At 43.7% G+C, this 14502-nt stretch overlaps 1 protein-coding gene across 1 annotated transcript in view; it reads right to left on the bottom strand.

Moving 5' to 3' along the window:
- Nucleotides 1-4422: 4422 nt before the first annotated feature.
- Nucleotides 4423-14502, bottom strand: part of QARS1 (glutaminyl-tRNA synthetase 1) — a 33546-nt gene continuing 23466 nt past the window's right edge. Inside the window, exons 18-24 of the mRNA XM_026682623.2 lie at nt 12350-12496; nt 12100-12204; nt 10072-10164; nt 6705-6832; nt 5763-5829; nt 5051-5176; nt 4423-4669 (exon numbers count right to left, since the gene is read on the bottom strand). Coding sequence (XP_026538408.1) covers nt 4619-4669; nt 5051-5176; nt 5763-5829; nt 6705-6832; nt 10072-10164; nt 12100-12204; nt 12350-12496 — 717 coding nt within the window. The 3' untranslated portion in view covers nt 4423-4618. The remainder of the gene's footprint in view (nt 4670-5050; nt 5177-5762; nt 5830-6704; nt 6833-10071; nt 10165-12099; nt 12205-12349; nt 12497-14502) is intronic.

Genomic DNA, 14502 nt, shown 5'->3' on the forward strand with positions numbered 1-14502 from the left:
ATCTAACCCAAAGGTTTGTGCTTGCTTCAGACATAATCAATTAATGTGATATATTTTGATGTGGGTACCTAAATTCACAGGGGTAACTGTTGGGCCTAACCCATTTATCAAGAAGAAAAAAGTGAGACAGCCAGAATAAATGGACATCATTGATAGGTGCATGAAACTCACTGGGAGAGGGAGCCAAAACTTTCTGGTAGACAAAAAAAGGAACAGTCTTGTCGAAAGGTTTAGAAATATAGTTCTCATGTTTGAGAAACAGTCCATTAATTATTACCATAATTGGAGCAACATATAGAAGCATCTTAGAAGGGCTATCTCACTAGGCCACATTGCAACTGACTCATAAATTAAAGGGCACCTGTACCCAGGCTCAACAAAATATATCAAATAATAGGTTAAAAGTGTGTTCATCTTTGTTTACATACAATTTGAAATGTTCACTTTTTCCAATATTAGCAATTAGAGGAAGCCTGCTTGCTCATTTGAAATGCATGCAAATAAAAAACATCCAGATGTAGGATACATGTAAAATACAAAATACAATTTACAAAACATCTGTAAAGGGGGTAGGTAGGATTACACTCTTAGCATAGTACCATTTCTAAAAGCCTTATTTAATACAGGGGAATGGGGAAATTTGCAAAGTAGCAAAATAAATTCTACATCATAAAGGAGAAATTAGCACAGAATTTCTAAGCGTTTCCTCTCCTTTTTAAAACTTCCCCTCAGCAAACTTACCTCAGGGTATCTCCCATGTGAGCCTAATAGAGCCATTTGTACTACTAAATTGTAACATTTTTTTTATCTGAGAAATTTGGGCAGCAATGGGGGGTTTTGTAGAGAGCTTTCAACCAACTGTTGGAAACAGGTAGGCCCTGTATTCTGCAGAAATAAAGAAATTTTTTGCAGACTGTATTCTGCAGAAAATGAAATCATTAGTAATCCCAAAAAACTCAAGCTGTCAAATGCAGGAACACAACCTTTTTAAAGAAGTACATGTATCTCTTATTGCAAAAGCTGCAGCAGTTCAGATACATAATTGCACCACAGCTGTCTTTCTGGAAGTGTCTTCCCTAAGCAAAATCCAGTGATTGACCACATAAAAGAGATCTGATGTCAGCACTGAGAAATTAATATACCCGACCAAAGGGTGGCCTTTTAAGTTAAAAACAAAAAATGTTTAGCCAGTGAATGCAAACTCCCCCTTTTTTTATTGGGATTAATTTATTAGCCTATGGGACAGAACATTAAAGGGAGATGGGTAATAAGGTATTTTGGAGGGATGCAAATACTCAAAATTATTTTTCATGCGTGCTGCATTCATTCTATATTCAGCTCTTTCCCCTTACTTCGCTATGAATATCCTCTCAGTGCTGTTAGGAGAAGACACAGTAAAGTTATACTGCAGATTCTACTCTTAAAGACAAAGTACTTTTTAAAAAAGAATGGGTACCTGCTCTGCAGCACACATTCAAACACTGTGGGAGATGATGCTGGCTGATATCTCTGGCAGGAATTCTTAGATATTTCACTATCCTGACCCACCAGATTTCTTCAGGACAAAAGCGGAGGTATGCCAGCTATGCATTTGCCCTTAGGCAGCAGATGTTCATTGTATACAACAACATTCTGCTAGTGAGCAAAACGGTCAAGGGAGGGGTCCCACCTCTCTTGCCCCCAAGAGACCAGCCTAGCTAAAGGCAACGGCCAGGCTGCTTTAAAATCCCCATGTGCTCACTAACAACCTCCCACTTCACAGCACCAACAACTGCTCCTTAAGGTGGCCCATGCCATCTTTAACAGGTGATGCTTTACATGTCGCACTACCCAAAGACTCCACTTCAGTCCTCTGAGCACCGCACCACCGGAGCCGGAGTGAGATTTTGCCAGGGATCCCGCGTCTACTTCGGCCAGTACCATTTGGGGGTGCCAAGACAGCCCGGCACTTCCATCCTGCTGGCTAACAACCCTATCCAGTCCACCTTAAATAGGGCCCAGAGTTACTAACTTTCCGTCTAGACTTTGGTGTTTGTACACAGCAGAAAATGTGCAAGGCGTTAAAGGTGCAGTGGCCCGAGCTGGAGCATTCCTGGGAGAAGAGGAGGAGAGGACGGGAGAGGAGAGCAAAGAGCCAGTTCAACTCTGGGCCCCGCCGCTTCACGAAAGGGTAAAGGTTAGCGGCGGAAGGACAGACCCTGGCGGCGATCCAGCCTGGAAGAGCAGCGGCTAAAGACGTGCAGATAGGCCGCCGGGTGTTAGTCGCTCGTTTCCCCCACTTCCACCCTTCTCTGTCGGAGGAAAAGGTCACTCGGTGTTTCCCAGGGGGGAGCCGCGCACCTGATCGCGTCTGCTTGAATACAAAGAAAGGAAGCCGAAAGGAAGGAGAGCGAAATCTGGGGCACCCGGATATATAAGCCTGCTGCTGCTTGTGCATTGCGCGCTGGTTGCAGGTGCTTTTGTTTTGTCCATACACGACCACACACACCCCTCCACCTTCCTTCCCACCATCCTTATTTCATTAGCTTGGGCAGGTTTCCTGATCTGCTTGGCCCCTTGGGGATCCTGGCTTTGTTTATACGATATACACAGCAGTGGTCTTTTTGCTCCTCTTGGTCGTCGCTACAGTATATGAGAATTCCCCTCCCCCCCCTATTTTTACACTAGAGGAAACTGCCAGGTTTGTTGGTTGTGGTTTGTTTTTTTTTAACAATATATTTTATTGAGGTAAAGAACAGGCAGTACTTGTCAACAATCTTTTGTTAAAAGCCAGGAAGCGGGTGGTGCAATTGTTCTGGTCCTCCCAGGTGCTTTGATGGTTTCAGTCACTGATTGGGGTATCCTTTTGGATTGGCTGTAGGGTATAGACGTGGGGTGGGCAGGCACACTGTTGTGATAGTGATCCTCCTTTCTGCGCAGATGGTTCAGTGTTGACAGAAGGGGAGAGGATAGTGTCACTCCTCTTTAACATCTATTTGAGGCCATGTGGCTATTGAGAATGTTACCCATTAGTTCGGGGATAAGTATTATCAGTAAGCTGATAATACAGGTGAATCTTGAATTATGACAGTTGAACCCAAAATTTTCTTTGCTAAGCAAGGCAGGTGTTAAGTGAGCCATGCCCCATTTTATGACCTTTTCCCACAGCTGTTAAGCAAATCACTAGTTATTAACTGAATCATGTAGTTAAGTGAATCTGACCCCCCTCCCAATTGACTCTGCTTCTCAGAAGCACCCTAGGAAGGTTCCAAATAACGATCCTGGGAGCCCAGGACACTGCCACCGTTGTAAGTACATGTCAGTTGCCAAGCAGCCAAAGTTTGATCATGTGACTGTGGGAAATGCTGCGACAATCCTAAATGTGAACTACATATTGGAATCTTTTCATTGTATCAAGTGCTTTTTTTCGGAGGGGGGGGGGGGAGCATAACATTGTGGTCACTGTCAACTGAACTAGAAGAACATGCAGGTTTACGACCTTGCCTCAGTTGTTAAATGAATCAGTGGATAAGTTGGTAACCCGGTTGTTAAGTGAATCTAGCTTCCCTAGGAGGAAGAGGAGAAGCAACCTAGAACTAAGGAGACATTTCTTGACAGAACAATTAATCAGTTGACTATTATTAAGTGTTGTGCTTTATGATTCTTGGACTCTCAATAAATGTATCTTTCCTTTCATGTACACTGAGAGCATCTGCACCAAGACAAATTCCTTGTGTGTCCAATCACACTTGGCCTATTCTATTCTATTCTAATTCTAATTCTATTCTCAAAAAGTTGTGAATGCTCCAACACTGGAAGTTTTTAAAAGATTGGACAACCATTTGTCTGAAATGGTAGAGGTTTCCTCCTGCCTGGGCAGGGGGTTGGACTAGAAGATCTCCAAGGCCCCTTCCAATTCTATTCTATTCTATCCTATCCTATCATATATTAAGAACTTGGAAATGGATGAATGGTTGCTGTTCATTGCTGTTTCTAAAGATTCTTTTAAAAAGTAGATTCCCCCCCCCCCCAATTTAATTTCCAAAATTGCCAGTTTCTAATTCTTGAATTTAAGTAGCTGATCCTGTATGGTGAGAAAGTGGACGAAAGAAAGAGACTAATATATCACATCATACTATATGAAAACTATTTTTTAATTTAAAAAAAAACATGTAAGTATATTGTAGAAAATGTGAGAATGGGCTTAATCAAACTCAGTGTTAATACTGGCTGGTGACTTTGCAAGAGGTGGGTGTTTCCTTCTTACCTGAAGGTAAGAACAATTTCCATTTTTGCCAGACACCTGTAGCGTAAATGCTCTTTTTTGTTTTCTGCCATGTGAAAGTTGACCAGGCAAAGGGGAACATCAAGGGAGGCCTGGACAACCTTGACTGCTGTCCCATTGTACCCACAATCTCCCATCCCATCACCATCAACACAGAATTTCTCCAAGCTCATTTTTATTGTGATGATTATTGGTGCAATCAATTGTGTATTCAGGATATGCATTAAGGCAACAGTAGCATTATAGTAGAAAACTGTGCTTGGGCTGTATGCCCCCTCTCTCCCTCCAGAAAAAGTGGGAGAAATAACTTCCGAGCAATTTTGTCTACGTTGAGAAATTGTTAGGGAAACACCATCATGCTTTCCCTGGATCCTCCTTCAAGGTCACCGTCCGATTGAACACCAGCTGTAGAAGAAACAAAGGACATCAGTATCCTCCATCTTCATGTCCATTTTAGAGAATGAGCCTTCCTTCCTGCTCCTAAAACTTTGTAACAACTTACAGTCCATGGGCCAAAAGTGGCCTATAACTCATAACAATCTGGCCCAGGGTCCCAAAAAGAAATGTGCTATAATCTGACCCACAAGAATGAGGGAGAGGTGGCTTCACTGGCTGCCTCAGCATGGGTGGAACAAATTCCCTGCCTGGTACTGGTGGGAGCGAGCCATTAGGCCCAGGCAAAAATGGCAGTGGCAGCATGGTTTCTAACTTCTGCACAGAAGAGAGTTGCCAACCTCTGCTTTATAAGAAAGTCTCCCCCAGCTCTTGCAACTTCGTGGAACCCACCTTTGCATTTGTGCTGTCAGGATCTAGTGAAAAGTACCCCAGCCGCTCAAATTGGAATTTTGTGAACGGCTTGGCTCCATATACAGATCGATCTACCAGAGCCTCTTCAATCACATGAAGGGAATCCTGGAGTGGAAGGAAAAAGGAAGAAAAAGCTGAAGTTAAAATAATTTCTTTTTCTTCACTGGCAGATTTGCTTAAGGCTCTTCACCCCAACAGGTTAAAACCCACAGCTTCTTTAAAGTCTTAACTCTTCAATATCAACTTTCTGGTATGTCTTCACTAGTATTGATGTGTCTGACTTCTCAAGAAATTAGGCTGGGTGTGTCCTTTTGATTAGCACACTCCAATTCATACCTATTTTCAAACTCTACTGTATATTCGTAGAATGGTTGCTGGCACCCAATAAGATTCGAATTGAAATTTTCTTCTCTTCTGATTGGAGCCTGCATTCTTCAGAATTTTCTTGAGTATTATTTTTTTTATCAACTCTGTTTGTCTCTACTTTTATACTTGAATCTTGTTTATGAACAAACAGAGAATCCTTTGTTTTTTAATTGTTGCAATGTTTTACTTTTTTGAATGACAAAAAACATGCTTCCTTAATTGCAGCTTACTATCTTTTTCACACTGAGGAACAGCAGTCTAGCTTTATCTTTATCTGGCCACTCTAGTCCTATATGTTAACCATTGTTCTTGGCCCAGAACTCACAGGATTGATGTCACTGAGGAACCCTCCTGGCACTTCTGTGGAGTCTTCAGGATTCTTATGCAGGAACCTGTAAGTCAAAAAGTCAGGTCACTATTCGTATGGAATTAGAAAAAGAGAGCCAGTTTAATGGTGAAGGCATCAGGTTAGAAACCAAAATATTGTGAGTTTACAAGTCTCACTTTAGCCCTGAAAGCCAACTAGGTGACTTTGGGCTAGTCACTCTTTCTCAGTCCAACCCACCTCATAGGGTTGCTGTTGTAGGGAAAATAGGAGGAAGAAAATGTGTTGGATATATTCGCCACCTTATTTGTAAAAATAATAAAGGCAATAGACAAATACATAAAAATAAATTTAAAAAAAAGACAAGAGGCTTCTAAGTGACTTCATGTTACTGTCCTAAGCTTCTGAGGAACAACTGGAGAATATATGTAGTTAATTTGGGAAAGAGAAAGACCTGACTTGAGACACAGAAAAGTTAACTCCTGTGCAGTGGTGGGATTCAAATTTTTTTACTACTGGTTCCGTGGGCATGGCATGGCTTGGGGGTGTAGCTTGGTGGGCATGGCAGGGGAAGGATACTGCAAAATCCCCATTCCCATCCCACCCCGTTAACCTGCTTTCCAGCTCCGTTCTCCTGTGCAGGGCAACCAAAGAAGACCAAGCCAATCAGCTGGGACTCGGGAGGCAGAGAATAGATGGGGGCGGGGCCAGTCAGAGGTGGGATTTGCCAGTTGTCCAAACTACTCAAAATTTCCGCTACCTGTTTTCCAGAACTGGTCAGAACCTGCTGAATACCACTTCTGCTCCTGTGTCATTAGAATCTTCAAGGGCAAAATTCACATAGAATTTCCACACCGCAAGGAAGAGGCTGATTTTAAATATTATGTTCCCCCGTCCCCCACAAATAAGAACAATTTAACAATCCTCTACCGTAATACTCACAGCTGTTCATACTGGCGGACCTCACACACAAGAGGATCTGACACCCAGTGGATAAAGGCCTTAGGCTTCTCTGCTGCCTCTGACTTCACGCAAGTCACTTCTAGCTCTTTGACCTGTCCACTGGTATCCTGGGCATAAACATGGAAGTTGTCATATTCTTGTTTCCATCTCAGACTTCACAATCTCTCTTCTTTCCCTATGCCAATTGTGTGTGTGTGTGTGTGTGTGTGTGTGTGTGTGTGTGTGTGTGTGTGTGTGTGTTGGGGGGGCGGCGACCCTTTTAGGACTTGTGGACTTTAAATCCCAGAATTCCTGAATCAGCCATGTTAGCTCAGGAATTCTGGGAGTTGAAGTCCACAAGTCATAAAGGGGTAATCGTTCCCTACCTCTGCCCTATGCCTTTGCTACACATTCAGCTCTGCCTGTTTTTACTCTGATTCAGAAGTTACATTTCTTGACTTTATACAGCCATACATCCATCATTCGGCATTCTCCTTGCTATCATATTTAATTTACTATTTGGCAAAAGTCATTACAGGTAGTCCTCAACTTACAACCATTCATTTTAACAATGGTTCAAAGTTACTATAGCTGGGAAAAAGTGACCTAAGGTCTGAACTCGCATTTACGACTATCATACTACCCCCGCAGTCACACGACTGTATTTTGGGCACTTGACAACCAGCTGACATTTACAATTGGTTGCAGGGTCCTGACATCATGTGATCACCATTTACAATCTTTTTTTACGAATTTCCGGTGCAAATCGCCTATTGGAGAACTGGATTTGCTTAACAACTGCATGATTCACTTAATGTTGTGATTTACTTAAGGACCATCGTAAAAATTGTCGTAAAATCGAGTCCAGCTTGACTTATGACCACAACGACTTATCAGGGAAATTCCAGTCCCAATTGTGATTGTAAGTTGAGGACTATCTGTATTTTCTCCTCGTTCCACATTTCTCCCCAAGGCAACATTTTGTTCTTTGGAATCACAGAAAAATAACTCTGGTGGTTATATTTCAGATACCCCTCAAAATTACTTGTGAGATGACCTGGCAAACATAAATATTACTGTTTGACTTGAAGCATCCTTTCTGACACAGAAAGAATGAAAGAAATTTTAGGACCACCGCCATTAAAATCCCAATCCTCTCATCAGGAATATTTGAGTAAGGAGAGGGTGTTCTAAAGCAGGGGTCCCCAACCACCGGGCCCCGGACCGGTACTGGTCCATGGAACATTTTCTACTGGGCCGCCGGTTTGCTGGGCGCCACCATCTTGTTTCGATGAGAAAGTGCTTCCGGGTGAGTTTTTCCGGTTGGAAAGCGGCGTTTGGGTCCTGAAGGAATCCTCGCGCCTTAGTTTCATCGAAGGGGGGTGGTGGCTTCAAACAAAACTAAGGCGCGAGGATTCTTTCAGCACCCAAGGCAAGGCGAGCCGAGCGACCGTCCCGAAGCCCATCGACAAAGGTACAAAGGAGTAGTTGAAGGTGGGGAGAAGCGGGGGACGGCTGGCCGGCCGATCGCTTGGCTCACCTTGCCTTGTCATGCGTGCTGATGCCGGTACCGGGCCGCGGATCATTTTGTGATGCCGGTACCGGGCCGTGGCACAAAAAAGGTTGGGGGCCACTGTTCTAAAGAAATCATAAACTCTGGCTCAATAGTATTTCATTTATCAGACTACAGTTACCATCAAGAAAGCCCTACTTTTTTTCCTAGAAATAATTTATTATGTAAGATCTTTTTAAGGATTTTAGAAAGCAGTAGCAAACATCCGTTTCCTTTCTTTTACATCTTAAACTCAGGGGTAAAATATTTAGCTGAAGGAAGGAACACGGAACAGAACACAAGTGGGGAACTAGCCAGAACTGTGAACATCTAGAGTTGTCATTATTAAATAACCCCTCAAGCCCTGAGAACGAATACTCTCCTTTTAGTATAGCAGTGGGAATTGTCACTGAGTCTATTATTAATATTACAGGTAGTCCTCGACTTACAACAGTTCATTTAGTGACTGTTCAAAGTTACGACGTTGAAAAAAGTGACATGACCATTTTTCACCCTTATGACTGTTGCGGTATCCCCGTGGTCATGTGATTTACATACGGATGCTTGACAACTGACTCACATTTATGACAGTTGCAGTGTCCCGGAGTCATTGTGATCTGTTTTTGCAACCTTCTGACAAGCAAAGTCAATGGGGAAACCAGATTCACGTAACAAACTTGTTATTCATTTAACAACTGCAGTGATTCACTTAATAAACGTAACAAGAAAAGTCATAAAATGGGGCAAAACTCACTTAACAAATTTCTCACTTAACATCATAAATTTTGGGCTCAATTGTGGTTGCAAGTTGAGGACTACCTGTATTGGGCATTAGTATGCCAGTATATGAACAAATTTGTTTAGTCATTTCATAGATTTAAGCTGCCCAACTCTAGAATTGTTCTAAGTGGTTTGCAAAAATTAGACACACAATACAGGTAATCCTGGATTTAATGATCATAATGGAGCCCGTCCATTATGGTTATAACTGGTGACAGTCATAAAATAGATCATAGCAATAGCAATAGCACTTAGCCTTTTATACCACTTCATAGTGCTTTACAGCCCTCTCTAAACAGTTTACAGAGTCAGCCTATTGCCCCCAACAATTTGGTTCCTCATTTTTCCCACCTCAGAAGGATGGAAGGCTGAGTCAACCTTGAGCCTGGTGGGATTTGAACTGCCAAATTGTAGGCAGCTGGCTGCAGCAGAAGTAGCTTGCAGTACTGCACTCTAACCACTGCACCACAGAGACTCCTGTGATCATAAAGCGACTGATCCGATTTGACCATCTTTTTTGTAGCAGTCATTAACCATATCACCATAGTTAAGTTAACCTGTGGTCATTAAGCAAACGCCACAGTTGTTGAGCGAAAATTATTCATTATGAAGCGTTTTTGCCAAAAACTGAAGGCTGGTTTTCAGCAAAAACATTGTAGATTGTGATCATGCGACAGCAGGATGCTGTGAATGGCCTTAGATGCAGGCTGGTTATTCAAACAGCTGAAATGTAGCCATGTGACTATGAGGGTGAGGATGAGGACAGGGCCTAAGTACCTTTGGGGAGGGGTCCATCATAACTTGGAACAGTCATTAAACAATCGCTCAAGAATTACCTGTAAAAAGCACCTAAGCATCCAGAAACCCTCACATTAAGACGGGCAAACGGGGTTACAGTAGTTTATGCAATTTGCATGTATATGCACTCTCTGATCCATTAATGGCCTTCAGGCCAGAAAAGAATGACCACTCTGTCTTAGTCTGCAGACATGGACCTGGTGGTCTCTTAGAAGAGGCTGTGTGAGGTCTACTCACCTTAATGATATTCTGAACAGCAATGACATAGCCAGTGTGCCTCAAACCTACTGGCTGACCCAGTGCTAACCGCTTGTAGCCTTTGTCTGGAACCTGTCAGGGAGGAAACATTAACATCAGCAAGGATCAAATGAAGATCCCTGGGCCAGAAGAAAGCCTCCCAGTTCACTTCAGTTACCCAGAGGAGGTGGTGGTTTAACCTGTTCAACCAGAAGCACTTCCAATTCTCTGAAAAGGCAAATATTGTCTCAGGTCAGGATTTGGCCCACCTTGGAAACCCAGAAAAATTATGATTTCCGATAGCATCTGACGGAAGTGAACATGGTTAATATGAGGGCAGAATAGCTGGGTGTTCCCTCAGCAGTGATTAAGAAGTATGTACTCCAGCTAATACAGCATGCAGATGCCTTCAGTTTCAAAGGTTCATTTATATCATATTGTTCCTTTTCAAGTGAAAGTTAGAAAGAATGGGGTGAAAAATTCCAAAGAAAGAAACCTAAAAGGGAAGAGAGTGAGAAATGGGGGAAAGCCTCTTTGTAAATATGCTCTTATACTAAAGTCATATCCATAAAGTGGATGCCAAGCCACTTTCAAAATAAGAGGCTGTAGGACCCCAATTTATTCTGCAGCTCATTAACAGCCTAGCACAGGGGGTGTCAAACACAAGGTCCGTTCTACTCAATGCAAAGAGGAAAGATTGGACCAGCATAGCTTCAGCCCAGTCTACCCAATGTGAAGAGGAAACATGCCAGCACTTTGGGCTGCAGAATAAATTGGGGTCCTATAGCTGACCACACACACCCCAGTCGGCCACGTCTCACCCCACCACCCACCCCCGAGGTCAACCATAGCCCTGATGCAGCCCTCAATGAAATTGAGTTTGACACCCCTGGTCTAGCATGACTTTGAGAGAAGAAAACCCAAAGGAGCTACAGTGTATTTGGGTCATATTCAGCAGGCTTTTTTGTTGCGGTTATATGCATGCATACTTTTTACTAAAAGGCAAATAAATAAATAAAATGTGAGAATAAGAGCCGTTAGGCAATAGAAGTGATTTCCCAGCAGGCTTAAATCAAGCAGGAGAAACCATCTGTTGAAGATACTCTAGATCTGAAATTCTTGGGTCAAGCAGGAAGCAACCCAGCAAGGCTTTTTACAATTCTATGATTCTGTCATTCAAATATAATCTTGCTGGTTTTGGCACCATAAGTACAATCCCGAGTCTCTTTCAAATATCTGAAAACGGAAACTGCCACGTCAGGGCCAGAACAAACTATGCTGCAAATCATATAAGAGCCAATGTTTCATCAAGGAGAAATGAATTAATCCGCAGTGCGGGCATGGCTTTTATCCAGGTACTGCGCAAACTACATACAATATCAAGCAACAAACAACAAAGGGGATTGCAAAGAGCGGATAAATGGCTTTTTAGATGTTCTTTAGAATGCAGAAAGGGACTACACGTGCTAGTACTGTCCCCTGCATTCTCCAAGCATCCCCCTCCTGACCCACCATTTCAGTCTTCGAGATCAGCATGAAATTCTACTCATGTTCCTCATAAAACCGTGTCAGTGCTTACGTGGGAAGCACTACCTGTATTCAGCCGAATCCCCCTTGAAATTCCTTTGAGACTCTGCTGCTTAAATAGGGCAAGGGTTGTAAAATGAAAGCACACGGATGAAGCATTTTAAGTGGAGTCCCCTCTCCTTTGAGTCCTTAGGAGCTCCAAGCATGCCTGCATGAAGGGGGCTTCAGAGGCTGTGGATAAGCTGTGAATGAGGATTACCGGTACTTAAAATATGGCACATTGCTTTTTTTTTTAAAAAAGCTTTCAGGTGGCACGTCAAGAGAGCCATTCCTAAAACAGGAGTGGATAAGATACGGAAGTGGGCAGGGCCAAAGTATGATCAAATCCAATTTCTAGCCAAGTAATAGGTGCCGAGCTCCAATTTTGCAGCAGCTCCCCATTCCCAATTCTACGTTAAACACAAAACATCCCCCTTTTCCGTAACTCGTAGTTGGACTCACCTCTCGGAAGTCGCTTTGCTCAATATAGAGGGTTGGCTGGAATGGGACTTCATGGAAGCCTTTGGACTCGTCAGCAGGGAAATTGGGCACACGGAGGGTTAAGGTCTAGAAGGAAGACAGAAGCACAGGGGAGGGTTCCATAGCCATGAGGAAAACCCTAGCCCCCCCCCCCAAAAGAGGTGAGCAGGATAGATACCCCATCTTTTCTTTGTCCACCCCACCCCACCCTGAAGGATCAACTTTGGCTTACTTTGTGTGGTGCTGGGAAATTAGTGATGGTCACCCGCAGCGGTTCCAAGACAGCCATGACACGAGGCGCCTGTTCATTCAGCACTTCCCGCACACACGCTTCCAGCATGTGAGGCTCCGTGGTGCACTGGGCAACCGTTACGCCCACCTGTTGGGAATGCGGAGTCAGTCAAAGAAGGTATGGGCGTTTATGTTACTTTCAGGAAATGGAGCAAGCAGCAGTTTGGAGGAGGTTTTCTGGCGGCTACATTTGCAACATGTTCTTGTCGTGGTCTTGCTGTGGAGTATCCACCCTTGCTCTCGCTTTAGGACAATTGGGAAGAGGATATAAGTGTTAAGCCTGGATTCCCCAACGGGTGTTAAGGAAAACAAACTAAACAGAATGTGCAGCGAAGTCAGATAGGAAGACAGGTAAATGTGTGAGATACGTTTTCTAGTTAACACGCAGTAAAAATACAGATACACTTGTGCTATCAAAATTATAATTTATTCCATTTAAGAATTATAGCATAGTCATGTAAACAGTCCAGTAGTCGTATATCAATTTCAGTCAAGTCTTGTCAGGAATACTCTATTTGCAAAGTCCGTGTTGAATAGCCAATGTCAGTACACATATAATAAATCTAGTCCAATCTTCTCTCCGTTGAGAAATATCAACACACTTCTTCACTCCCCGTTTCAGCAAGAACGCAGTCTTCAATAAGCCAGCCAGTAAGAGCCAGAGAGTGCCTTGCTGCTTATATAGTACTTTTACAGCTGCACCCTTAATTACATTCCTTTAGCTTAAAGTCACATACACTTTATCTGACAAACCATGATTCCTTATTTTATTATCTTTACCCAAAACAGTTAGGGTAAAACAATGTTATCCCTAACAATAAGGATTGAAGCCGATGAGGAGCCAGTGTTTCTCAGGCCAGACAGAACCATTTTTATAAATCCAAAGCAGATGTTCCCCGATTTCAAGCTGGAAGGAGCACGGCCAAATTTCCATTCTTTTAAAACGGTGAGAGAAAAAGGCCTAGGATTTAGACACGGAAACAGACATACCTCAAAGCAGGCCTGATTTCCATGTTCTTCAGGTGGGAAAAGCTTCTAAGTAGATATGGCTTTTATTTTCTCCGCAGTAAAGCAACTAATCTGTCCATATCATATCTGTCTGCTGGAATTAAGTTTCTGAGTGTGCGATTCAGTGAATGGAGAGTCAAAATTTATGACCAAAACTAACTGAAGGGGGACAGAGGGGGAGAGAGAGAAAGAAAAAGAAAGAGAGGAAGGAAGGAAGGAAGGAAGGAAGGAAGGAAGGAAGGAAGGAAGGAAGGAAGGAAGGAAGGAAGGAGCCCATTCTGGTTGCTTAGAAACTTTCAACTATATCAATCATTTCCAAGTTCTAAAGCAGGTTCTTCCACCCTCCCTCCTTCCCACGCTCCCTCTTTCTAGGATCACACTGCCTTGGGCAATTGTCCCTAACCTAGTATCATTGACTATGCTGGCCATGGTGGAAGAAACTATAATCTAGAACAGGGGTCTCCAACCTTGGCAACTTTAAGACTTGTGGACTTCAATTCCCAGAATCCTGGGAGTTGAAGTCCACAAGCCTTAAAGTTGCCAAGGTTGGAGACCCCTGATCTAGAACAAGGGTGTCAAACTGGCAGCCCACAGACTGGATACATCACGTACAGGTCACGTCCCCCAGCTCCACGAATGGGAAAACATCGCGAAATGTCACGGCAGCCTGACGCCGTTGAGTTTGAGACCCGTGATCTAGAACAGGGATCCCCAACCTTTTCGACGCCGCGCCCGGTTCCGACATCAGCTGGGCGCCGCGCCCGGTACGGCGTCAACTGGGCGCCGCCATCTTTATGACGAAACGGCGCTTCGGTGGCGTCACGGAAGCGCTGTTTCGTCATAAAAGATGGCGGCGCGCTCTGGTGAGCTTTTCGGGCAGAAATGGCTTTCACCCGAAAAAGCTCACCAAGCGCTGGCGCCGCCATCTTTTATGATGAAACAGCGCTTCCGGTGAGCTTTCTACCCGGAAGCGCTTTTTACCAAAAAGATGGCGGCGCCAGCAACCAGCGCCCGGTAAGGGTTGTTCCCGCGTCGGTACCGGTCCGCGGACCGGCGGTTGGGGACCCCTGATCTAGAAGAACTGGC

This window comes from Notechis scutatus, chromosome 2 (genome assembly GCF_049901735.1).
Source record: "Notechis scutatus isolate UNSWTSFEM ecotype Mainland chromosome 2, rNotScu1.2, whole genome shotgun sequence".
Taxonomy (NCBI): domain Eukaryota; kingdom Metazoa; phylum Chordata; class Lepidosauria; order Squamata; family Elapidae; genus Notechis; species Notechis scutatus.